Raw genomic sequence first — 27,456 nt, 5'->3', positions numbered from 1 at the left:
GCCCAAGGACTACTCAATTATAAACAAAATTCAAAGAAAATCAATATCTCTGCTTCCACACAATATATGGAGATATACAAGTTATCTGAAACTTTCAACGTTCTTACAGACTACCAACCCCTCCCCCAAAAAACTGCTAAGCTTCATTACTATAAAAGCACTTACAGTGAGTGTTTCAATAAAAATGCCAGTGTCCTTCAGTTACACACAGTTTTTGGTTTTGGGCATTCATATGTTCTATTTCAAAGAAGTCATTTCTCGGGTATGTGCAGGTTACAGAGGGTTATGACTGGATCTCTGATGTTAACTACTTTCTTATGTGTCTGAGACATGAATGCCAAGAAATTCAACTCAACAGAGAAGCTCTCTAGGTGAATCTTGACATCCATGTCAAGAGCACATAATAACATGGTTATGATCGATCATAACTCTTTGTAGTGCATCGAGTTTTATCTGCTCATTGTACTACCTGTTACTAAAAAATTTGAAGTGTTTTACCGGCTTTAAAAGTCAGTAAAGCACTTAGCGAGTGCCATCACATAGGAAGCAAGTAAGGGAGGGAAAAAAAAAAATCAGGGACAGTTTTTAAATACTGTCCTAATTTAAATAAGTTACTTGCAGAGTGACATCTGTAAACTTACATGGGCATAGAAGAAAAGATATTTAGAGACCACTGAGAGTGAAGAAACATCCTTTCCCTTATATGACACTGTACCACCTATTAGGAGGTTTGCAACATTTGATACACACCTCTGAAAGAGCTGTTATGGCTGGGTCTCACACTACAGAAGTGCTAAACGGGTTTATCGCTTTTACAATTTTGGAGAATACTCATGGTGATGCATGCACTACCTTATTACATATTATGAGTTCCCTAAAGTCATCAAACTGACAACAGCTAGTGTAATCAAAGTCTTGTATCAGGAGATCCCTGATGCTGCCATATAGGACAGTAGTCTACAATGCACAAAACAGGAATTCAGAACATCTGTGCAAGAGTGGGGCTTCAAACATTAAACATCCACTTCAGTCAAATGGACAATTAGAGAAAATATTTTAAACACTGAAAAATCTCAAGATAAAGACCAGTAGGAGAAGTACAGCTTTCTACCTCTCAATTCTGGTGAAAAGGAAGACTCCACTTGGACTTAATAGCCCACCAGTTCAAATGTTAATAGGCAGAAGGCTACAAAGGGAATTAGCTGCTTCAGCTTTGTTACTGACACCAAAATATGAATATAAAGTAATGGAAATGCTAGAAAGAAAACAGAACCGAGAGAAAACCAAGTCAGAGACTGCAGGAGACTGCAAAAAAGGCATTCTATTATGAAAGCTGTGAACATTTTTACAGCTTGAACTTCAGGGGCGGCCCATGCTCAGGAGCGGCCTTAGGTCAACTGGTGCCCTAGGCAAAAGGGCACCAAGGCACCCCCCACCTCATGACCCAGTGCTCCCATCCTGGTCTACCTACACCAAATAAATACTGGAAAAGTGCCCCTACTAAAGCAGCGCCCTAGGCAGTCGCCTAGTTGGTCTATGCCTAAGGCCGGTTATGCCCGTGCTATTGGACTGCCGGACTGCAGCCCCCCCAGCTGTACAAATAAAGAAATTAAAAGAAAATAAAATAATAAAAAAAAAAAATTCAAAATTCGCGGACTTTCGTGCATGCGCACTAGTCTGGACTGCTGCTGAGACGGTCTGGAGCATGCGCAGACTGTTTCAGCAGCAGTCCGGACTGGGAAACATGTCCGAGCAGAGATCCCAGAAGTCTATGCAGTTGTAACTGCATAGACTGTCGCTGGAAACTCATCGGACTCTGACTGCAATGTCAGCAGTCTGGAGTCTCGTCAGGGGAAGAGGGAAGATCTCGCATGGTGGATGTGCTCCAACGGACTCTCGTCGGGGGAAGATCTCACGTGGATGTGCTCGGGCGGGGGTTTGCAGCAGCTATGGATGGATTTTTGGCACAAAGGGATTTGGAGCTATGGATTTATGGCATGAGATCTACTACAGGTGTGTGTGTGCGAAAATGCCCCAGTTGCTATATACTGGTGGCTAGACTCATGGTGGAGTGGTAGGGAATACCTCACGCTTGAACCCTGTACCTTGTATGCAGGTGTTAAAGACCTGAATTCCCTACCCACCACCATTTGTAAAAAAATTGCAGATTTTTGCCTCGTATTTGATCTGATCTGTTCCTCATAATATTTGTGGTTTCTAAATGTTGCAATGCTTGATATTTGATGGTGCAGTGGTAGCATTGTTGCCTCACAGCTATAGGTTTTCTGGCTTGATTCTTGGCTGGGGTGCCTTCTGTGTGGAGTCTGCATCTTATCCCTGTGTTTGTGTGGATTTGCTCTGGTGTCCTGCCATTTTACAAAGACATGTGTCTGCAGTATTTCTCCCGTGGCCTCTGTTGAAAATTGTTTTTGTTCCATCAGAAGTAAAATTGACAGGCATTTGAATTTCAGACTTCATATTCTTCAGAAAATACATAGTAACACAATCTAAGTTTATAAGATGAATATTTTAAATTTGTCCTTATTTTTGGGACTGTATTTCCCCATTATTGGCTTTGTCCAGGTTTTTTGTGCTAAGGTTGACAGCTATGGCAAGAACTGAATTCACTGAATATGTTTGAGGGCTGTATTCCCTCATTACTGGGTTTGTCCAGGTGTTTTGTGCTAAGAGGTTGACAGCTATGGTGAGAACTGAATTCATTAAATGATAGCCATTTAAGTTTCAGTCTTCCGCTCTTTCACAAAGCAGCTGATTTGGTGTAGTGGTATGTTGCACTGACTGTTTTGCGCAGGGACCTTGGCAGTAAAATTTATGGTGGTAACACAGCATTTTTCTTTCACAAAGCAGGTGATTTGGCATAGTGGTATGTTGCTCTGACTGTTTTGCGCAGGGACATTGGTAGTAACATGTATGGTGGTAACACAGCATTTTTCTTTCATAAAGCAGCTGATTTGGCATAGTGGTATGTTGCTCTGACTCTTTTGCACAGGGACCTTGGCAGTAAAATGTATGGTGGTAACACAGCATTTTATTCTAGAAACTTTCCAAGATTATACAAGCAATGTTTAATGTGTCCCTGGTTTTTGGGCTTTTGACCCTCCCCCCAATAAATTTGGCTTTTTCCAGATTTCTTGTGCTGCGAAGTTGAGATGCAGTTGAGTACTGAGTAGATTTTACAAGGAGCTGAGAGCTGCAGGGGAAGAGAAGTTTAGTGCTGCTTATGCTAAGTCAGCTTGCATTGTTAATAGCACAACAGGTTGTGTACTTGCTTTTGATGCAGAAGGTTGTTGGTTCTACTCCCACAAGGGGTGAAAGCTGCCGTACTGAAAAAGTTAAGATACTAACTATGAGCCTGTTATCAGTTTGCCATCCATTTCCTATTGCAATATTACTAGCTTATCATTTTTAATGTAATATAGGCAATTTATTCCTCAGGGGCATCAGGCACTATTTTTCGATGAAACCATGAAATATAAAGGTGTTTGCTAGCAGCAACCTCTTCATTAGTTACAGATTTATTTAATGTGGAATTATTTAGAGGACATTTTTACTTCTTCAGAGATTGTGCATATTTACTGATAATGGTGGACTGTAGAATTGTGCATATTTACTGATAATGGTGGACTGTAGAAGTTTGAGTAGACTTTTATGATGGAAATGTTCTGAACTGGGCAGTTTTGTCATTATGGGTGCATGCATTTTGTTTCATTGTTTACTGGAAAGATGTTCTGAATTGGGCAGTTTTGTCATTATTGGTGCATGTGTTTTGTTTCATAGTTTACTGGAAAAAATGTTCAAAACAATAGGAAGGTGTATCAAAGAGCACATGTATGTTTCATATGCAAGGGGCCTATGATATGAAAACAGCCCAGAATTAATCTTTATCTGCCACTGGTAAAATGTATTTTCTTTGAATGTGGGTTTCAATGTTGTTTCAATGAATGTGAGTTTCAACTTCAAGGGCAGAGAAGTTTTAATGTTAAGTTGTTTGGCAGATGTCTTAGTGTTTGTGCTGTAAAATGCAAAATAAAACTTTCAAATGAAGTCCAAATCATCATAGAAGTAAATCAGTATGCACATTAGTGTTTATGGTAAATGGAGTGAAATAGCCAAGTAATGGATCATTGGAATGGCTGCAGGGGGAGGCTCCATTCGACCATGATTTTGTGAGGGGGAAGGTCGGCAAACTTAAAGACAGCCCCAGCTGAACTATACCTCCCAACTGTCCAGATTTTCAAAGAATGAATAGATTTTTGCTTCTTATTTTTGGTTTGTTCCTCATAAAATTTGTGGTTTTCTGGCAAATCATTTAGGAATTAAGTCACTAAATAATGACACACTGAGTTTCAGACTTCATAACCTTCAGAAAAATGCATGCTAAAGTAAGACCTGTTGTTCTATCAACTGTCTCAGTTTATACAAGAGCAATTTTTAGTACTGTTTATATGTTCCCCCAATATATTTGGCCTTGTCCAGATTTATTGCATTAACAGGTTGAGAGGTACATGCAAATAAATTGCTTTATAGAATTAGGCATAGCCAAACCTCTCAACTGTCCCTGATTTTGGCTCAAAATGTTGCTCTTCCCCCTAATAATCCATCCACAAAAGAGCAATTTTGGAAGAAAATATGGAGGGTTTACAATTAAGAAATAACTGTAATAATCAGAGTTATAGATTACTTTTATTTCAGAAATGCATGCAGATTCTTTTATTTTGTCAGCTGCTCAAGTTAGCAGTACTAACATTAAAGTGTCCCTTCTTTGACAGGTTCCCAGCTGTATTGTGTGACTATTTTATATTTTACATCACATTTTTGGTCCATTTTTCATAAAATTTTGTTTTTTTTGTTGGCAAATTAGTGACAAATCATTAAAGACTGAAGTTAAAAAATAATGACAGACATTTGAGTTTCAGATTTCATACCATTCAGAAAATTCATACTAATGCAAGACCTATTCTATTATCTTTCTAAGTTTATAAGAGCAATATTTAAAAATTGTCCTTATTTTTGGGCCTTTGTCCCACTTCTTTGTATGGCTTTGTCCAGATTTCTTGCTCTGAGGTTGAGAGGTATGACAAATGTGTCAGGGACATCAGTCAGCCAGAGACATTTCAAATTGTGACATACTTGTTGCACCCCACTCCCCCATGTAGTGACTCTGGATGTGTCGAAGCAAGGCAAGGAGTAGTTATGCAGTATAAATATGCAGTATCCCCCCCCCATCCAAGGTAGACACAAGTACTAGAGTAGCTTTTCATCTGTCCTTGATTTTTGCAGAATGGTCTGGTTTCTGTCATATTTTATGTACTGTTGATTTATACTTAAGTGCCTGTTGCTCTGTGTTTAAGTAGCAATACTTTAATGACCATCAGGTAAGCTTGGCTGAGATCGTAAAATGCAAGTAAGCTTTAATAAGCATACTGTTAAAGAATTGCCAACATTGAAAGCCTTTCTGTTGTTGCCATGTAGAGAATACTTAACTAGATAATGTATAAGCCTTGGGTATTGAAATCCATATGAGAGTATTTGTAATAAAGGACAGAATTACATTATTTTAAGAAGCTCATTACACTTGGAGACTTCCAGTCATCTCTGCAGGCTTTACCCGTAAACTAAAGAGAATGCCAATTGTGTGGTCCATAACCTGTACAGTAATCCTTTTAAGCAACGTCTTGAGCTTATTTCATGTTTGCTTTTCATTTTTTACTTTGATCATGTTTTCCCCATGAAACAAGTAGATAGTTGTCAGGCAGCAGGTCTTTTTTTGGATAAGAAACATTTTTACAAGTGGGGGCATCAGAGATTTCTACTTTCAGCATGTTACTTGGTACTTTAATAAAGCTGAATATAAATTATAATTAGAACTGCAGTGCAAGAAGTGGTTTGAGTTGAGTGCTGCTTGTTTTTCTTATACTTGATTTTGACTGGCATTCCATTAATGTATTTAAAAAGTAATTTATTTTTTCATGCCTCACAACCTTTTTGTTTCCATCTAGATATTAAGTAAGCTGTCATGCAGCCAATGCATTGAAATATTTTTATTCTTCTACACTTCATTTTGTCTTGATTGGACTCTCATAATGATGGTTTGGCATCCAGGGCAGTGTATTTAGTTAGTTTTTGTGGTTTTGAGCATAGCTCCTCCCCTTTCTATTTGGCCACACCCCTTCCCATTGACCCCACCCATTCAGCTGTCTCCTGCAGCCCCCCTTTGATTTGAAGTCACCAGACGCTACTGTTGAACTTGTAAGCACAAGGACCAAGATATTATGTTGTTTTGGGGAAGATGAAAAGCTGCAATTGAAGAAACAGGAAATATTGTGCAAGACAAACAATGGCAACATTCAGGGAAATTAAGCAAACAGAGTGATCACAACCAGGACTGTCACAGGAAAACAGAGACTGAAAACCATGATAATCAAGAGTTGCACAGAAAATCTCAGGTCACGTCTCTTTGAAAAAATACAATAAAGCAATAATAGTCCTGAGTGGAAGCACATACATGTCTTGAGTATAAACAATCTTACTAGATACTCTACATTTGAAAGATCACTGAAGAAAGCATATATATAACTGCTCAGTTCAAGAGTAAATCATAATACAAAAAAACTAAAAAAATAAATAAATAAACTTGCTGGCTCATTATATTAAACACTAATAACCATGGTATGCTTAGTGTAGAGTCAAGATTACACAATCAACTCAAATAACAAAAGGCTGCAAAAATGGAAGAAGCTTTAATCAGATATTCAGATGAGGTTAATTAAACTGCAAAAATCAGAAGCTGAAATGAAGAAAAGGCTGGCTGAACATGAGACTGCTCAAGAAGAGATGTTTCAAAACATAAGAGGATAGAGCACGTAGAAAAAAACTGAGATTTTCTGCTGTACCACAGAAGCTGGAAGGAACAGGCTGCATTAACGTTATGAAAGCACAAAAAAGCAACTGGACTGTTTGTTATTCCACAGCAGGAGCTGTTAACTGAAAAGGCATGTCATGCTCCATACCTGACCATAAGAAAGCAACCTACATCATTTTACTTTTATTTTATTTTGCCATTTGTTAATTGGGTATGTCCGATTGAGCCTGAGCCCATTTTCAGCACAGAATACAGTAAGATATAATGACTAGCAGAAAGTAGCAAGCGTTTAATTTAATTCTATCAAATACATTACTAGGTGTATGTACAAATTAAGAATATAAGGAATAGTAGTATTTACAAAAATTCTTCAGGTAAGACAGATTCAAAAAAAGAAAGTAACTGTCTACACACATACCTCTCAACTGTACAGATTTTTGCAGAATGTCCAAATTTTTGCCTCATATTTTTGGTTCGTTTTTCATAAATTTGTGGCTTTTTGGCAAATTAGTGGCAAATCATTAAAGACTGAAGTTAGAAAACAATGACAGACATTTGAGTTTCAGACTTCAACCTTTCAGAAAATCCATGCTAATGCAAAATCTGTTATTCTATCAACTTACTAAGTTTGTAAGAGCAATATTTAAAAACTGTCCCTATTTTTGGGCCTTTGTCCCACTTTCGTTTATGGCTTTGTCCAGATTTCTTGCTCTAAGAGGTTGAGAGATATGTACACATTTTATACTATAGTTATAATAGTAAGATTCTAATACTGATGATAGTTACAAACCGTTAGGGAAATTAGAAATACAAGATAAAATGAGATATATCAAAAGGTAGTTGGTTAGAGGATGTGTAATAAGCCTTGGTAGTTACAACAGACAACATTCTGTGGCAGGAGCAAGGTGCAGTTTTGGAGTCAAAAAGTAAGTGTAGTAGATGCGTGTGTGTGAGAGAGAGAGGGTTATGGAGGGATTTGGGTGGAGCAAATCCATGAGTTCCACAGAGTTTCTTTTAGGGCTTTTTTGAATTCATGAATATTGGAGATGGTCCTGGTGTTCAGTGGAAATTTGTTCTAAGCTAGGGCAACTGAATAACTGTAAAGTTGTTGGCCAATTGTTTTTTTTTGGGGGGGGGTTATAGATTAAGAGAAACTAGTTGGAGCTTCGAAGTATGAGATTAGGAGTATAGACGGAAATTAGGTTGGAGGTGAATAGACAAAAGGTAGCTTTACTAAGGATGGAGTGTACAGTAAGCAGCTAATGTAGCAGGAGTTGCTGGTGGAATTCTAGCCAGTAGAGAGATCTGCGAGAGAGAGGCACCGATGGGAGATGTAGGTGATTTGCATCGAACACTGCAACTTTTTGTGAGTTCAAGCTTCATTTTTAGGGAAGATTGGAGGTTTGTTAAGACTCGTGAGCCATAAACAAGACTGAGAAGGAAGTAGGTGTAAGCTTAAGAGTCTGTGGTGAGGAATTTTTTGTTTCTGTAAAGTAAGGCCAGTTTTTGGTGAATTCTTTTATGCAATAATGGATGTATTGTCAAATTTAAGTTGATTGTTTATGATTATGCCCAAGAGCTTACTATGAGTTTCACCATTAATGACTGTATTTTTAAGGGATGAGATATTAAGAGTAGATTATGGTGAGAGGTTTAGGGAGGAATAGGAGAAGTTTGTTTTGGGGGGTGGGGGGATTTAGTGTAAGTTGATTTTCCATTAGCCAGTTTTCAACAGAGATGAAAGAGTTTTGGGGTAGAATTTGAAGGTCAGAGAGATTGTCAGAAATGGAGATGATTGCTGAGTCATCTGCATAATGTATAATGGATGAGTGAGGACAGGACGAGTGAAGGCAGTTAGTGAGGACGTCAAACAGTAGAGGACCTAAAATGGAGCCTTGGGGTACTCCCATCTTAATGGAAACAAAGGGTGAAAAGGAGGAGAGCCATATAACAGACTGCTGTCTGGTGGTGAGGTAGCTTGAGAACCAATTTATAGTAGGATCTGAGAGACCTAGCTCAGACAATTTGGAGGGCAGCATATGGTGGGAGGCCATGTCAAATGCTTTTGAGAGGACTAAGAAAACAAAGGAACCTAGTCTGTTATGGTCTCTGGCTTGGGAGACAGTTTGTAAAGGATATTAAAGCAGAGGTTGTGCTGTGGTTGGGTCAGAAGCTGCATTTGGTGGGAGTCAGTAGCTTTTCCTAAGTAAATATGTAACCCTACCATCAGAAGGAGTTGATTCTGACAAAACTGTGGCAATAGGACAATGTACTAAAAGTGGGAGACAGTGGAATGTTTGTGGAAAATGTTATTCATTGTACACCAGGCAGAAGAGCAGTAAATATATTCCATTAATCAGGGAATGTCACGAAGTAGGCATAGGATTCAGGCTGCTGTACCCAGCCACCTTCGGAATATTCTTTCCTGGATGGACAAAATCATTTTTTGATGCAGAACATGAGGAGGAAGAAATAAAAAAGTTCATACAACAAAAGTGATCTGTGAAACAGGAGGAGAGTCTACTTCTTGTTCTTCTGGTAATAATGAAGAGAGAGAGAGAGAGACTGCCAGTGAAAACATTTTCCAATATTTCAAAGGAAAGTGCTTAACAGACAAAAAAACCCCACAAAAGTTGACTAGAAGAACTGCGAGTACACTCGAAATGAAGCAGAGGCTGGATTTGGGAGATAAAGATAAAAAGGAATAAAAATAAAACCAGCAACTCAGAAATTGACAAATAAATGTGGGATTACAAAGAATTAATTACCTTTGTGAAACATGACAGAACAAAAAAACTGGAAATAATGGACTTTTCTGACTTTGTTGAACTTGTAGGGGACTCTAAAGTATATGCCCTACTTCATGTCATTAATATTTGGAAGCACAGACAAGACAAGGGAGAGAGTTAACTGAAAGTAAAACAAAATTTTGTACCTAACTGTAGTATTTCTATAGTGCATGTTACAATTTGCATGCTATAAAGTACAGTTTTCTCAGTTATCTTCAAGTGCAATGAGGATACTAAATTAAGCAGCTGCCCCTGTTTTTTTTCTTCTTCTCTCTTTCTCATTGTTCAGTTTTAAGAAATGTAGGCATTGCAACGTAAAAAGAAAGGTCTGGTCAAAACAGCATGATACAAGGAAAACTGATGTGCTTTTTCTTATTCTAGCATAGGGGAATGCCTGTATTAAGGCCATTGGCTTGACCTAGTAACAAGTTTTAAGAGAAAGCAAATAAATAAAAAGAACATTGAATATAATAAAGCTTTCCTCTTGCAAACAAATAAATAAATGCTTGTAGAAGCAGTTCTGTGTCTGGTACTCATGTCTCTATGAAGACAATCTGATAAAGAGCAATAAAAACAAAATACTTCCTTCTTTCAATGACTTAATTTCAATAGCAAGGAGATAATGTTTTCTGAAAGCATTCAAGTGTCTTCCCAATCTGGGACAGCAACAAAGATAGATGAGACAAAACCAGACAACACTTACAAGCACAGGCTGGACCATCCATCTTAGCATGGATATCCTTAATTTTAGGTTAATCCAAGACTAAGTGTGTGGCTGTCAGTTTGGGACAATTGTTCCTAGGAGGAGGGTAAAACTTCAATATTTGAAGATGTACATAGTTTGTGTGTTAGTATTAAGTTAATAGGTGTTAGAAGTGTACTGAGGGGTATTTTTTTTTGTTGGAGGGCTTTCAATAAAACAAAAAGTTTTGTAAAATGTGACAAAGGATCAAATGGATATGGCAAAAAATAACTGTATAAAACATCAACTGCCAAACATTAGTATATGCATGTAACACAAAAACTGGAACTAGATACTTAAAGAAGCAGTTACACATAAAAGGTGGGAATAATAACTTTTTAACATAATGACTTTTTCTGCATTATCTTTAAATGTAAATGATTTCAGATATTTTAAAAAAAGAAAGAGTAGTGAAGTATATTAAAATGTAGAGTGAAATTAGCTATGCTACATATTTGAAAAAAAAGAATGGTTGTGTAAAATCTTACCACAACCATAGATGTCTTTCTCTTCTGTGTTGCACTATTCTTTACAAGAGGGATCCTCTGCCATGGGTGACCCAATGTCAGGCCAGTATGCAAGAGCTTTTACGTACTGCTAATACGTAAAATGTCGCACAAATGGCTTAGGAATACATTGGTCATAAAAGTGATGTTCACACGTACAATCCTCAGAACTGAATGCCCTAGGAGGAACGCTAGCCTAAGGAAACAAGGTTATCAGACATCCAGAACAAAAGCAGGCACCAGGGGGAAAGAGGGAGGGAGGGATAGAATATTGCAACATGGAAGAGAAGGAGATCTATGGTTATGGTAAGATTTTACACAACTATTCTATGTCCTAGAATGTTGCAGTATTCTTTACAGGATGGAGAGTACCAAAGCTTAGGAGGAAACCAGGGATGAGGAAGGATCAAAAGAGATCTCTAGAAAACCATGAAGAATGTCTCTAGCAAAGCCAGCTCTAGATCTGAAGATGCCATCCAATTTGTAATGCTTGCTGAAGGTATGTACAAAAGTCCAAGTAGCTGCTTCTAAAATTGAATTAGTATCCAACCCCTTATAGAAAGCAGCTGAAGAAGCCACAGCCCTAGCAGAATGGGCCTTAGCAGGAAAAGGGATGCTCTTCCCATGGAAGACATAATAAAAAGAAATAGCCTTCACAGTCCATGAGGAAAGAGTCTGCTTGGAAACGGGTAATCCCTGAGCACTGGGATGAAAGGAAACTAAAAGTGGATAAGATTTCCTGATAGCCTTAGTTTTATCCAAATAAAATCTGAGTCGTCTATGCACATCCAAGGTGTGTAAAATCCTCTCATTAGAGGATTGTGGAGAAGGAAAAAAGGTGGGCAAATGAATAGATTGGTTAAGAGACAACTCATTCATACCCTTGGGCATACAGGAAGGGTTAGTATGCAGAGAGACCCTGTCCTTATGGATGAACAGAAAAGGTGAGGAAGCTATTAAGGCTTGAAGCTCAGATACCCTTCATGCATAAGTCAAAGCTAGTAACAAAACAGTTTTCCAAGTACAGTGCTGCAAGGAAGCTATAGCTGCAGACTCAAATGGAGCCACAGTCAGCTTCACCAAAACAAAATTCAAATCCCAAGAAGGAAAAATAGGTTTTCTGGGAAGTCTAATGTGAAGGATGCCTTTGACAGAGTTTAACCTCTAACCTAGAAATCAAAGGGAGAGACAAAGGCACACAGGCAGAAATGGCTGAGAAATGAACCTTCACCGAGGAGTAAGCCAAATCATCATTGAGCAACTCACACAATTATGAAAGAAGCAATGGAACATCCACAGACAGTGGATCCAGGCTGTGTAAATGACACCAAATAGAAAACCTTTTCCATTTAGAGAAGTATGATTTTCTAGTACTGGGTTTTCTGACCTCCTGCAGTAACCTAAGCACATCCTCAGAAAAAATTATCTGAAAGGAATCAGAAGCCTATCACCCACAGAGTCAAATGCAGAATTGACAGATGTGGATGGATAACAGATGATTTCTCCTGTGTGAGAAGGTCCACGTTGAGAGGTAACCTGCGATGATTGCCCTTGGATAAATGCGGAAGAGGAGGGAACCAATGCTGTCTTGGCCAAAAGGGAAGTCATCAGCAATATATTTGGTTTCTTCTGCTGAATCTTGAACACAACTTTCTGAATGAGAGGAAAGGGAAAGGAATGCATAAAGAAACATCCCCCCTCCAAGAAATTGATAGGGCATCCACCTTCCAAATCAGAGGACCTGGGACTCTGGCACAAAAGAGAGAAGTTGACTGTTCAGAGGGGAGGCAAATAGATCTACTTGAGGAGTACCCCACCAGTGGACAATATCCAGATACACATCCCTGTGAATCATCCATTCATGAGATTGTGTCATGGATCTGCGCATATAATTCTGAATGGAGGAGATATAAACTCCCTGAAGAGTCACCTGGTACTGAACTGCCAGTTTCAAAGCCATGACAGCTAACCTGCACAGAAGGTACGACTTTGTTCCTCCCCCCTACACACACACACACACATTTCTGTTTACACACCAGTGAACTGTGCTGGTGTCTATAAACCGTTTTAGAGGTCCTGGACAGAAAAGAGGATGGAAAGCATTAACAGCTAAAATGAGAGCTCTCATCTCTTTGATATGGTCCTCCTTTTGAGAAGACCAAAGGCCCTGTACCTTTATAGAAGCAAAGGTTGCTCCCCATCCCAGGTTGGAGGTGTCTGTAAACAACTCTTGAGTGGGAAGAGGAGGATGCAAAGAAAGGCCTGGGTTCAGGGAAATTTGCAGAATCCACCAGAGGAGTTCCTTTTTTGAGACAAAGGAGAAGAGGAACCACAAATTCCAGTGGATGTGCATGCTGTATTCAAACTGATTTCTGGTACCAATGAAACTTCCTCATGTAAAGTTTGGCCAGAGTTAGCATGAGAATGGTGGATGCCATGAAACCCAGGAGCCTGAGAAACTCCCTAGCTGTAAAACAAGGAAGAGGGAGAAGGTTCTGGAAGTAGGAAATGAGAGACTGAACTTTTGGAGGAAGCCAAGATGACAGCATGATATCGGTCTGCAACCTGCACCCCAGGAAGATGTGGTCCTGGGAGAAAGAAAAAAAAGGGGGTTTTGAAATTTATTGTGAACCTCAACCTTTGCAGAAGATAAATAGTGAACTGTATATTTTGTTCCAGGGTCTCTGGACAAGGAGCTAGAAAAAGAAAATTGTCCAAATAAGGGAAAACCTGGATGCCCAAAAGACTGCAGTAAGCAATGACAGGAGTGAGGCATTTTGTGAATACCCTGGGGCAGTGCAAAGACTAAAGGGCAAAGCTGAGAACTGAAAGTGCAAGGAAGCAATAGAGAAACATAAAACATTTCCTGTAAAGGGGATGAATGGGGAAAAGATAAGGAACGATGTAGAGAAAGAGGAACAGGACTGAGATGACTGTGGTAATCACAGACTATCTGGCTTGTCTGGAAATGGCTGCTTCTGGGCAAGAACTGGTGGAGAGGGCTTAGACTGAGGACCTCTTCTACCTCCTTTTTTGCTTTTGGAAGTGGGCAGGCAAGTTTGTTTTCTAACAAAGGAAGTCTTTGAGGGATAATTCCTCTGAAATTGGGAACAGGCAAACAAAGATAATTTTTAAGTCCTGTAGTTCCTTGCCTTCCTCCTACAAAGTTTTAAACAAATTTGCAGCTGCAGCCCCCAACTACAGCACTGCTGTCTAAAGGAGCATCCATTAGTTTTGCTGTGAAATTATCTGGAAGTGGTTGAAGCCTCAACCACAAATTCCTCCTAAGAACAGAGCCAGATGCAGCTGCCTGGAAGATGCTTCTGCTGCATCATAGCTGCATTTAATGGAGTGGCGAGCTACCTGAGAAGAAGCTCCTAAGACAGACATCAGTTGAGTTTTAACATCAGAGTCTGGGAGGTGTGAAACTGCTTGAGAAAGAGCAGCCAAAGCATATCTAGTCATATAGGTTTGGTAATTTATAGCACAGAAAGCTAAGGTGGCAGAAGTATAAACTTTTTTTCCTATTCTGATAAGGATAGCAAGACTATGGAAAGAAGAGACAAGCTTGGTGGATGGTAATGGTCTGGAAGTTTTGTCAGAAGCAATGGAAACCACTGCAGGATCTCCTGAAGGACATCTATAAAGAAATTTACAATCTTGTGACACTTTATATAATCAATCAGGCCTTTTAGGGGCAGTGGCCTGAGAATCTGGGGCCTTAGATGCTGAAGAAAAAGCATCCAAGATGACTGGTAAGACTGGCAGTACCGCAGAAGGGGAAGGAAAATCCATTTGTAAAATATCATAATGTTTTCTGCACATCAGAAACCTGAGAGCAGTCTCAGTTAAAGAATTCCCTCATTTTAGCTAAAGTTTCCCCAAATGTGAATCTGCATCATTAGACTCTTCCTCAGCGGGAGCATATTCAAGTGGGGATGGAATTTGAGTGGAATAGGCCAAAGATTCATCCTCAGAAGAAACCTCATCCTCAGATGATTCCAGCACCCTAACTCTCGAGTGGGGAAGAAGTTAAAGGAGAAACAGTATCAGCTGAAGGAGGCTTAAGAGCCATGAGTGCATTAAGCAAGCCATGAGAAAATACGTTTCCTAATCTGATTGTTTAGTCTTGGGTGCAGAAATGGTTTTCTGCATCTTTTTTAACCTGACACCAGCCTGATGGAAACTGGAGGGACCAGACATAGACCTGCACTCAAAAACATTAGTTGGACTGTCCTCCCTGACTAGTATCTGAGGGATGCCCCTAAGGCCTTCCAAAAATAAGCTTTGTTTCGCCCGACCGTCTGATGCAGACAACTGCATGGCCTCTGAGTACTTGCCTAAAGTGGATTCCTTGATGGCGTCCAATGTGGTTCCTGCCAAAGAACCCAAGCCAACCTCTGGGCGGACCTCAGAGTCTTCATTGACTTTGAAAGATACATCAGAGGTAGAAGGTGTAGCTGAAGATTCAGGCCCCAGCTTCTTGGCCTTCCTCTTCAACACAGGCTATACAGAAGTCCCAGACGTACCCTCAATAACGTCACTAGCTAACAGATATCAAAGATGGCATTCGGACTGTGGCAGAGACGTTCTTGGGATTGTACATGAGAACGTCACTTTTATGGCCAATGTACTCCTAAGCCATTCACGTGATGTCTGAAGTACTAGCAGTACTTAAAAGCTCTTGGGTTGCCCATGGCAGAGGATACCTCCTGTAAAGAATACTGCAACATTAGAGGAGGAGGAGGAGGACATCTGAACATGCAAATTTGATAAAGAAAGGTTTTCAGGACAATTATTCAGCAGAACACCTGGGAGAAAGTAAAACAGGGGTACTTAAATTAATTGCAAGAGGAGCTCCAATAGATACAGAAAAGGATAAAAAAGATAATAATGGCAGATTTGTACTACAAAGGGGCTACTAGCAAGGAAACAGGATTACAGTGGCATATATTTATATTCCACCTAAAACTACTATAATGGAGCTTAAGAAAATTCTGGGAGAAATAATCAGCTTTCAGCAGGGAATATTACTTATAGTTGGGGACTGGAATTTGATTTGCAGCAGTGAAGATGTGTCTGGGTAGCCCAGAAGTGAAAATAAAACAAAGGAGGGTAGATTTGTGAAGAAATTTATGAAAATATTTGGCGTGGAAGATGTGAATTCAGTAGTAGGAGTTCGGAGTAAATTTACATATTACTCCCCAAGACACAAAAACTGGGCTTGACTAGACAGAATTTGCATTTCAAATGAACATATGCATTTAATTGAAAGTTTTGATATGCATTCAATAACCATTTCAGATCACGCGCCAATAACAAACAAAAATGCAGGATAATGGAATAAAAATGAGACACTGGAGCTTTCCCACCTATCTGTTGAAAAGAGAAGAATTCAAGGAATGGGTAGTAGAAATTATACAGGAGCTATTAAAGAAGATAGAAATTTCTTCTAAAAATATAGCTAGGGAGTGGGATAAAATTCAAGTGGAGTTTAAAATAGGATGGAAATAAAAAGAAAGAAAGATATGGTTAAGAAGTAGCAATAATTTTTTAGAGGGATTAACAAATGTTAAAGTATTGCAGAACAGGGGAATCTCACAGAACAAGAGGAGGAGCAATCACAAAATGCTAAACAGAAAATAAGGGATCATCTCTATGATATGCATGAGTTTAGAAAGATTCCTGTTAAGCAACTGTTTCTGATACTAACTCCAGAGCACAAAAACCTTTAGCACAATGACTCAGGCAACAGAATGTAGAAAGGGTTATTGCCAAGCTTAGGGAGCCTACAACATGGAAAATAACAAGAGATATTGTAAAGGTACTACAAACATTTTGGAAATTTTATGAAAGTCTGTATAAAGCAAAGAAATAAGAAAATCAAAAAATGTACAAATGGAAATGTTTATGGAAGAATTAAATATGCCACGGTTAGAGGAAGATGAAGCTCAATTACTAACAGTTATGATAGCAGGAGATGAGATAGAAATGGTGATGTAGGACCAATCCACAGGAAAGTCCCCAGGAATAGATGGTATTCTTGTGGAAGTTTGGAAGCTAAAAGGGAAAAAGAATGATAAATATCTGAAAGGTTTTATTTAACAGTATTTTAAGAGGAAGGGAAGCACCAACATCCTGGAAAAAAGCAGTGGTGACTGTACTACTAAAGAGGGTAAAGTCCCCTCGGATCCAGCTTCATACAGGCCCATTTCAATCCTAAACCATGATTATAAAGTATTTACGTCTATAATGGCTAAAAGAATGGCAAAGGTGATGCCAAAATTGATAGATATGGATAGGGTTACCATATTTGGTTATACGAAAAAAATATGTAATACCAGCACATATTTTTTTGTCCTCTTAGGGTTGCCAAATTCTTGACTGGCCAGGTTGGGACAAAACGTCTTTCACACTAGGTGAAGACAAAAAAAAGGTCTTTAGTCGAAGACAAAAAAAAAGGTCTTTAATGTGGAACATTGCAGTTCCGCATTAAAGACAAGTAGCTCAGTGTTTGCCGATTTTTGATTGGCCCGTATGCCGGTATACGAGCCAATCAAAAATTTGCACAGCGGACCCTCTTCTGTTCAAGCAGTTCCGCACTGAACAGAGCTCCGTTTTTTGATTGGCTAGTATACGAGGCAATCAAAAACTCTTACAGTGGACCATCTTCTGTTCAATGCGGAACATCAAGCAGTTCCGCATTGAACAGAGCTCCGTTTTTCGATTTTTTTGATTGGCTCGTATACTGGTATACGTGCCAATCAAAAACTTGCACAGCGGACCCTTTTCTGTTAAATGCGGAACATCAAGCAGTTCCGCATTGAACAGAGCTCCGTTTTTCGATTGGCTCATATACCGGTATACGAGCCAATCAAAAACTCACACAGCAGACCCTCTTCTGTTCAATGAGGAACATCAAGCAGTTCCGAACTGAACAGAGCTCCATTTTGCAATTTTTTAATTGGCTGGTATACGGGCCAATCAAAAAAAAAAAAAAACACAAAGTGGAGGAAAGAGGAAATAGGGACGTCTGGTTTTTGAAAATTCTGCAATTTGTCTGGGTTTTTGAAAATTCTGCGATTTGTCTGGGTTTTTGAAAAACCCGGGCAAATCGTAGGATTTTCAAAAACCGCCCCGACAGGAGCCCAAAAAGAGGACATGTCCGGGGAAACCCAGACATATGGTAACCTTAGATAGGGATCAATGTGGGTTTATGGAGAGGAGGCAAACATCTGGCAACATTAACAGAACACTGATGATTCAGAGGGAAGCAGAATGTAAGAATATACCACTATTGTTGGTGAGTCTCATTGCAGAGAAAGCATTTCCCAGAGTAATCTGGGAATTCATGAGCAGGGCAGTGGAAGCATTTGCATTCCCTGATAAAATTATAAGATTAATTAAGAGAATATACGAGGGATCAGAGGCAAAAATTAAAGTAAAGGCAAAGAAAATAAGGGAGTCAAAATCAAGCATGTAACTGGTATGGTAGTCTAGAAAAGCTGGACCTATTTGCAGAGGATATTATTTTATACCTGATAAAACCAGAAAAGGACATTTCAGTGTTGTGGAACATTATGAGGCAGTTACAAATCTTTTCAGGATACAAAATCAGTGAAGCTAAAACAAAGGCAATAGCTGTAAATTAGGTAGCCAATTGTTAAAGAAGACTCTAAGGTCAACAGAAACTAGGGCTAATGACCTAAACGTTGACTGGAACAAAAGCATAGACCTTGGAAGAGGAGGAAATGGGTGGAGAAGAAGAATGGCAGCTTCTCTAATCAGCACATTCCAACATTATAAAACAGATATGCAGTCAAGCCAAGTATGGAAATAATGTATATAAGGAAAGCTGGTGGTGGCCTAATGGTTAAGGTGTTTGCCTTGCAAACATAAGGTTTGAGTCTCACAAGAGACAATTGGCTAGGCTTAAAATGGCTAGCAAGGGCAGTTAGCTTAGTACTAATCTATGAACCGAGGAACCTATAAGTCTAGAAAGTCATCAAAATGAAAGCAGGGGTACAGAAAGAAGTGGGAATAAACAAGATACAACATGCAAAGAAGGAATACTTCTTGGCTAACAAAGAGGTTAAGAAAACAGCTGCATGCATTAATGGTGGTCAAGTGTGCCTTGATAGAAGAACAGGCTAGCTCAGTTTTGACTAGCACACATAAGTAGGATCAAAATGTAGGCACTGCCATCTGGAGAGGGCTCTCTTTACTCTTAAGATACCAAATACAAAACTTTTTACATTTGGAGATGCAAGACTTTGTAGTGGTAGTTTTTCTTGCCTCCTGGAGCACCTGAAACACATCCTCAGGAAATTAATGTCCAAAACAATTACATTTCTATCATCCACAGATTCAGGTAGAAAGTCTCTAAGTTTGTGTGAAGCAGAGAACCATTCTTCTTCTTCACTTTGTGGGCTAACTTGTAGTGATGACCCTTTGCTAGGTGAAGAAGGTTGGAACCAGTACTGCCTAGCCCAGAAGGGAGTCACCAGCAAGATTTCTTCAAAGGACCTTTGGGAGTTGTGGGGGGTGGAGGTGGGGGGTTACAGACGTACTTCCCTCCCAGGAAAAAAAACATGGCGTCTGTCCTCTATGCCTGGGGACAGAGCAAAACAGTTTGAGCTGTTTTGTTGAGTGGAGGTAAACAAATCTGAGTAATATATCCATCTGTGGACTACATCTAGGAAGACTTGTCTGTTTAGCATCCATTTCTGAGAGTCTTTTATGGATCTGGTTCATGAATCTGCCAGCACATGGTCTTTGGATGGAACATAAACTTCCTGTTGGGACATTTGTTTTTATAGCGTGATCCCATGCCGCAAGACCTAGCCTGTAGAGCTGGTAGGACTTCATTCCCCACCCCACCCCCATTTCTTGATGTACCACATAACTGTGGTACTGTCTGTGAAAATCCCTAGAGGCCCTGGTTTTCATAGCTGAGAAACACATAAAACACATAAAGAGCTTGAATAAGTGTCTTCATTTCTTTGTAACGATGTGCTTCCTCATATGTTTGGAAGACCACTGGCCTTGAACTGCTGAAGAGCCCACCAAATCTCTCCCAAGCCAAATCTGATGAGTCTGTGTGCAGCTCCCAGTTGGGAGAGAGTGGGCAGAAGGGAAAGCCTAGACTTAGCTGGATATGTGATATCAACCACTATAACTCCTTCTTTGCAAAGGGCAAGAAAAGGATTTGGAAGTCCAGTGGGTGACAGTGTGGAGACAAAAGAGATTTCAGGTACCACTCAATCTTTCTCATGTGTAGCTTGGCAAATGGACCATAGTAATGGTTGCTGCCATGAGTCCCAGGGATCTTAGAATTTCCCTTGCAGGAGCAGACTGAAGGGGAGTAGGGACTGGAAGAAGATGGAGACGGACTGAACTTAGCCTTAGGGAAGAAAGGCTGCCATCAGACAGGTGTCCAGTCTGTAAACCAAAAAGAACAGGTCCTGGGAGGGTGTCAGAGATAATTTTTGGACATTGAGGGCGAACCCTAATCTTTCCAGAAGTAAGACTGTGAAACTCGGATGCAGCTGCAGGGTGTTCTGAGAGGAAGCCTGGATAAAAAAAAGTCATTCAGGAATGAAAAGTTTGCATTCCCTGTGTTCAGCAAAAAGCAATGGTGCATAGGTGTATACTAGGATAACAACCACTGGGGCCTTTAAAAGTCTAGTCAACCATCCCAATTTTATCTCACTTATCTGCCTTAGAGGTTTATCTAAAGGCTATATGTAAAGCTAGGGCAAGACTTAAAGGCAGCCTGTCCATTACAGATAGGTGCTACACATGGGGTGCATTTCTGATTTCACATCAGCTGGCGCACTTTCTCTTGAACAGTGTTAGGGTAGAGTACTGCTTCACATGGATAGGAAGTCTGTCCTAGTGAAGGGGAATTCTCTGAGACACATACCTGTCCTACTTATGTGACAAGAAAAGTCTAAAATCGCTAAATCCAGTAATTTTGATGCTATTCGTTTTGCATTCTGATAAAAAAAATGCCAAGTATAGACTGCCTCTCAGTCTGTTGGAAAGAGAGTACAGAGATAGAACTTTCAGGCTATCTGCATAGGACATGCTGTTTACCGACTGTATTCTTGTAACATGCCCCGGAAGGATTCTAAGACTGCTTCTACTTTGCAATCATCTACAAACTTGGTCAGCCAGAGGTCCTTGATATTGGCCTTGACTTCTAAAAAGTAGAAGCCAAAAGGAGTTGATCCAGCAAAAAACCCTGAAGGACTCTGTTATTGACCAGCCTATCATGTGTGGCATTTTGCAAAACACAGGGGGTGGTAGATAAACCAAAGGGTACATTAGAACACTGAAAGTGCAATGAAAAAAGTAGATAAGCTGAAGAATTGTCTGCAGTTGGGGTGAAGGGAGGTAATGTAGGTATGCACCCTTCAAGTCTAGGGAAGCTAGATAGGCTTTAGAAAGGATAAAAAGAAGAAGAGTTTGCAGAGACAGCATCTTGATAGATGATACCTCCAGAAAATTGTTCAGGTAGAATAAGCCCAGAAAAGGCCTCCAAAAATCCTCTTTTCTGGAGATCAGGAAAAAGTCTTGAATAAAAGCCTTTTTGTAGGTGCTGCTGGGGCATTGCTTATATGGAGCCCTGGTCGAGGAGATCCTGCAAGAGAAGAGAAAGGTGGTGGACTTGAGTGGGATAAGGAAAATTCCCCTCAATGATGGAAATTCCTTACACAGCATCCTGTAACCATGTTGAATTGTGGATAACACCCACTTGTCTGTAGTGATAAATACCCAGGCTGAAACGGACAAAGTCAACCTTTCTGACAAAGAACTTCCTCAACCGAGGAGGGAGGTGTGTAGCAGATAGTCAGGTGGACGCTGACTTGTATGGAAAAGGAGATTTTCCAGCTTTGTCAGGTAGGTCTGTCATAGCTTCATGGAAGTTTACCAGGCTAACAGTCCTAGAGCCTTTACAAACCTAGCCATATTTATCCCGAGTTGCCCCAATTGTCAGTGGTTAGATGAGTGAAGTTCACAGAGGTAATGGTCTATGGTAGTTAATACTGACTACTTCTGTCCTGGAGGGACATGACGGCACCCCAGAAGTGAATTTGCAGTCACCCATACATTGCTCGAGGCTGCATTTGAAGAGGGTCAGGGAGGGTCTCTCGTTTCGCGTGAACCGGAAGCTTGCTCCAAAGAAGTGGCAGTCTCTGGGAGATGTATCTATCACATCAGCATGATCTGTTCATGTCAGAGGCTAGGTTAAGACACCTGGAGCAACTGACCCTTGTGCAGTTTGATTTATGAATGTTTAGCATTTTTTTCAGGGCCAGGTCAGAGACTGCCCTTGCAAGCCAGGCACAGGTCATGAATCTTTTTCCTGGGCTGTTTCCTGCCCTTTTTGGAGGGATTCTGATCCCTGCAGATAAAGGAAGTGGGCATAGCCACGTAATTTCTTTGATACATAGGTACTGACGTGAGAGTCTTGAAATGTTCTGCTGCAGAAGGTCCAAATAACAGTTATTTGTGAAGGGGAAATCCAAAAGCTTGGCCTTAACATTCTGAGGTAGAGACCATAGGTGAAGCCAAGCATATATTCTAACAGATACAGTAGCTGTAGCCCTGGAAGAAGCTTCTGCAGCCTTTCATGGAAAGCTTACAACCTGTGTAGCTTGTACATCCCAGAGATCACTTGTTGCTTAGTATTAGAAGCCAAGATATTAGCCATGTTATTATTTAAGTCCCAAAAAATGAGAAAAGGGCATTTTGTCACTGAAGTCCAGTAATTTAAAGTTCTAAAGGCAAGAGTGGCAGAGATGTAAACCTTCATATCTTACCATACCTGTTTCATGACCCTACTGTCTCTGTCAGGACACAAAACTTTAGCCACTGGAAGAGGTTTAGTAGGTTTGTCAGTAGAAACAGAAAAAAGAGAGACTTCTTGGGAGCTAGGAGACTGGAATCAGGAGAATTAGAAGTAGATGCAAAAGCATTCAAAGGCTTGCAAGACTGTAGGAACAGAAGACATAGGAGGTCCTACCGCCAGCAAATTACAGTATCTTTTTTATGTGTCAATCACTGGTTTAGATTCCCAATCAAAACAGTGCATCGTTTTAGTTATAGTTGCCACAACAGGAATTTCTTCAATGGGAGAGTCAGGGGACAAGATGTCCTCATCATCAGAAGCAAGTTGACAAGAAGAATGGATTAGTGATGCTGAGGAATCTTCATCGGAATCAAATTCCTCTTCCACCTCAGATGAACATTCATGGTGTCTCTCTTCTGAGGGGGGCTGGGAAGTGAAGGAGTTGAAAGAAATTAAGTGGATTTCACAGATAAAATGGCCTTGCATAGGCCATGTAAGAATTCCACCCACTCCTTTTCTTGAAACATCTGAGTAAGAGGAACAAGTTTTTTTTTCCATTTTCTTAGGGGCTATGTCAGCTCTCAAGAAGCACACAGGTTCGTAATGCTGATGAACCTCAATCTAAGTACCAGGCACCTCTTCCCTAAACAAAGATTTGAAGAATGCCCACCAATCCCTTCTGAAATGATCACCCTCAGCTCCCCCTTCTCAACTATATTGGTATGAGCAGTCTTGTTGGACATGTGAGAGTCAGTTACCATTCTGGCCACTGGTAGGGTCACGGGAGTGGGTGCCTGAGAAACAGTCAGATATACCATGGATTCCTGCAGCATCTCAATGGGTGCATCCAAATCCAACTGGGCGGTAGATGGTTCAGGCTTAATTTTCTTTAACTACTTTGTAGATGCGTTCAGACTGACAACAAAATTTATCTGAGGAATCGTACGCTCCCTGTCTGCTTATGTACTCCTATACCCTTGAGCTTAGGCCATACACTAAATGCATGAGGACACACAAGGTTTTTGGCTTTGGTACTCTGGCCAGAGGTCAGGTTATCTTGAAAAGATAACCTATCTGCATTGGAATACTACAACAGTAGTCTAAGGCAGGATGTCCCAGGGGATATTAAACTCCTGTTAACACTACATGAAAGTGCTGGACTGGGTGAATGATAAACAAATACTCAGAGCAGTAAAAAGTAAGACGGGAAATGAACAGTTCAGATTCAGGTCAGGACACACTGCAACTAACCAGATGTTTGCAGTGAGAGAGATAATGGAGAAGTCGGAGATAAGGAAAGAGTCCACATGCACACTCAAAGATAGAGAAAGTAGATCACAAGGTCCCAAAAAATGTAAATTGGGCAGGCCAGTGATTATTAAACTTTCAGAAACATTGGAAGAATTAGTGCATGCTATGTACAAGGGCCCAATGGCACAAGCATACACATGTTTGAACTCAGAGTTTCCCAGTGGCAGATGGTGTGCATCAGAGTTCAGCTCCGAGGCCATTCCATTTCATATTGTTTGCAGACGACATCAGCAAACAGTTTGGAGGGAACAGACCAACAAAGATGTCACATGGTGATGATATGGTACTACAAAGCAAACTCTAAACAGGAACTTCAGCAAACAACAGAGAACTGGAATGAAAATTTGAAACAACATGGGATGAAACAGAGTACAGACAACATATTGGCCATGGGCAGCAAAAAGAGGAAATCAGAAGAAGTTGAAAACTGACATAGAAAGGATTACAGTGAAAAAAGTTAACAGCGTCAAGTATCTGGAAGGTGTGGCTATGAGAATGCCAAAGTTAGAATCAGAGTGCTGTGTCCAATTGGCACAAACTGACAGAGGTGGTGAGTGACACAGAATGTCAAGCTAAAAAGTAAGGCATGCAAACAGCAGTGCAACCAGTGCTACCGTATGGCACAAAAACGTTGGCAGTGTAGGTACAGCAGCTCTGGAAGCGTAAGGTGACATGCATGAAATACAAAAGACAGGTAGTAGATGGTAGGATGCACACTGGGGCAGACTAAAATTAGGACATCAGATTAGAAGCCAAAGTAGCCCCATTTGCAGAAGAGGTCAAGGAGAACAGATTAAAGTGGTTCAGTCAGATGTGCATGAAAGCAAAAGACAATTAGGTAAAGGAGATTTGAGATGAAAAGGAAGAAGGCAAGAGCAGACAAGTTCATCCAGTGAACAGGTGGATGGATTTGCATGAAAGAAGCCTGTGAAAGTTAGATCAGACTGCTGAAAAAGATAAGATAGTGGTGCTGAATTGACATTGGTGGCAGTAGCTGAGCTGAGGTCAGCTGATGTGACACCCGGATCTCCTATAAAAATGCACTCGTGTGCCTGTAGACACATATGTATGACTAAAAAGGGGACTGTGTATGATGTATGTTTAAATATACTAGTAAGTACCTACAGGGAAATGCACATCATGTGGTCCGTATTCTTTCTAAAAGGCAGGGTAAATAAACAACACAAATTCCAGTAGTTTATCGACTATCTGTGTTACTTTTAGTAGCCTTCCCCAGGTAACTAATGTCAATACATTACAGAGAAGGAGTTCAAAAGATTAAATTCACAGACACACACACACACATTCCCTTTTACAAATGCACATTGCCCAACTGCTAAAGGTTACAACACTGCAGTGTTACATACCTGTAAAAAGTCGAGTGTCACATACCTGCAAAAATTCGGATGACACCAGGAAGAGGTAACCATTAATAATTTGGAGGCATGTCTTCACATTTTCTGAACCAAGTTCTGCAACAATAATTACATAATTTAAGCAAAAATGTTAAGCAAACAATCTTGCTAGATCTGTATCAGAACACATCCAGAATTATTGCCTAGGTCAACAGCCAAATGACAAAAATAGCTAATTTGTGATTTACACTGGAAAGACCATGTTATTTTCCTGCACAACAGAATTTCCAGGGAAAATAAGAAAATACATAGTACATACGTGGAAAGCCTTCTAAAGCACCAATAACTCTGTGTGCATATGAATATGCATGTTTGTGTACTTACGTCATGAAATGGCCTGCTGTCCCACTTAAGACTGATTAGCTACCTTATGCTCACTGCTTGCTGTGATAGGCTTTGACTTTCCCATGACAATCAAAAAGCAAAACAGTTACTCAAAATCAAATGAATAAGCACACATACTTTTACTTTGTTGCACAGCCAGGCTAACTATATCCTTTGCTTGTTTTACTCTTAGCTGTCCAAAGATGTTATCATGGCCTGCTGTCCCACTTAAGACTGATTAGCTACCTTATGCTCACTGCTTGCTGTGATAGGCTTTGACTTTCCCATGACAATCAAAAAGCAAAACAGTTACTCAAAATCAAATGAATAAGCACACATACTTTTACTTTGTTGCACAGCCAGGCTAACTATATCCTTTGCTTGTTTTACTCTTAGCTGTCCAAAGATGTTATCAGCACTGAGGGAAAGGAACGGGGCCAGGAAAAAAAACTTTTAATCAAGCAAATGCAATTAAATCTTCATATACACTCAGTTTACAACCACAGCAAACAGATGGGACATTTGTTTAAATGGTATTTTGTTGGAAGGCACTTTAAGAATGCAGCAAACATATTACACTGCTTTGTCAATAATAATTGACATAGGACTCCAACTGGATTTACATATGGAAACAAAGCAAAACCTTTGATCTTTGAGCATGTACCTCACAATGATGATTTTTCCTTCTGTCAATGAACATGTACGCCATGCAGTGTCTATTATAAGGGATGCGAGAGACCCTAACCTACTCTCTCCCATGGAATACGTAGTCTGAACATTTGTACCTTACTGGTAGTATTAAGAACATATGACGACCTTAAAAGAAGACCTGTGGTTTGTCATGACAATCTAAATGTTGCAGCTAGCCTCTCACAGCTGCCAGACAAATATGGTTTCCCTGCTTTGCTCCAAACTCAAAATCCCTCTGTTGATCTTCGAAGATGGCTGCACGCTGATCAATAATTTAATTTTAGCACAGACTTCCAAGATGGCTGCACATTGACTAACAACTTTATTCTAGCTCTCCTAGGGTGACAACAGAAACTTAGCAGAGAAAGCCAGCGGACCTATACTGAGTACATTACAGTAACTGGCTAAGTGCACTGCCTGGATGCCAGGAAAAAGAGATACATAGGACCTGAAGGAAAATCAGCTAGAAAAGGTGAGGAAAAACACTGACTGTGAAAAGTACTGCAGCTATTCAGCAAAAAGCAGTGCAAGTTTCAGACATGACTTCCAGTAACCTAGAGGAAAGTATAAAACAGCTGCAGGCAGACCTGATTTAAGTAAACTAAACACTGACGGAGTATATCAACTCCAACAACAAAATGCTGGAAGAAGTTTTAAACAGATATTCAGATGAGGTGATAAAACTGCAAAACGCAGAGGTAGAAATGAAGAAAAGGATGAATATGAGACTGCACAAGAAAAGATGTTTAAAAAAATAATAGAATTAGAGGACAGAACATGTGTTCGAAACATTAAATTGTCTGCTGTACCAGAGAAGCTGGAAGCATCAGTCTGTATTAATTTTATGAAAACACAAATACTCAACTGGACTGGTATTCCACAACAGGAATTGCTAATTGAAAGGGCACATTGTGTGTATGCTATGAACCTGGCTATGAG

The 27,456-nt window shown here is 40.0% G+C and overlaps 1 protein-coding gene across 1 annotated transcript in view; it reads right to left on the bottom strand.

Moving 5' to 3' along the window:
* Positions 1 to 27,456, bottom strand: part of IPO11 (importin 11) — a gene marked incomplete in the record, with an annotated part of 3,749,854 nt that overhangs the window by 1,530,608 nt on the left and 2,191,790 nt on the right. Inside the window, 1 exon segment of the mRNA XM_044063824.1 lies at positions 25,481 to 25,560. Coding sequence (XP_043919759.1) covers positions 25,481 to 25,560 — 80 coding nt within the window.

This window comes from Protopterus annectens, chromosome 2.part2, assembly GCF_019279795.1.
Source record: "Protopterus annectens isolate FY-2018-M chromosome 2.part2, PAN1.0, whole genome shotgun sequence".
NCBI classification, from domain to species: Eukaryota; Metazoa; Chordata; order Ceratodontiformes; family Protopteridae; genus Protopterus; species Protopterus annectens.
The sequence above is the reverse complement of the archived record's forward strand: the minus strand, read 5'-3'. Positions and strand labels throughout refer to the sequence as shown.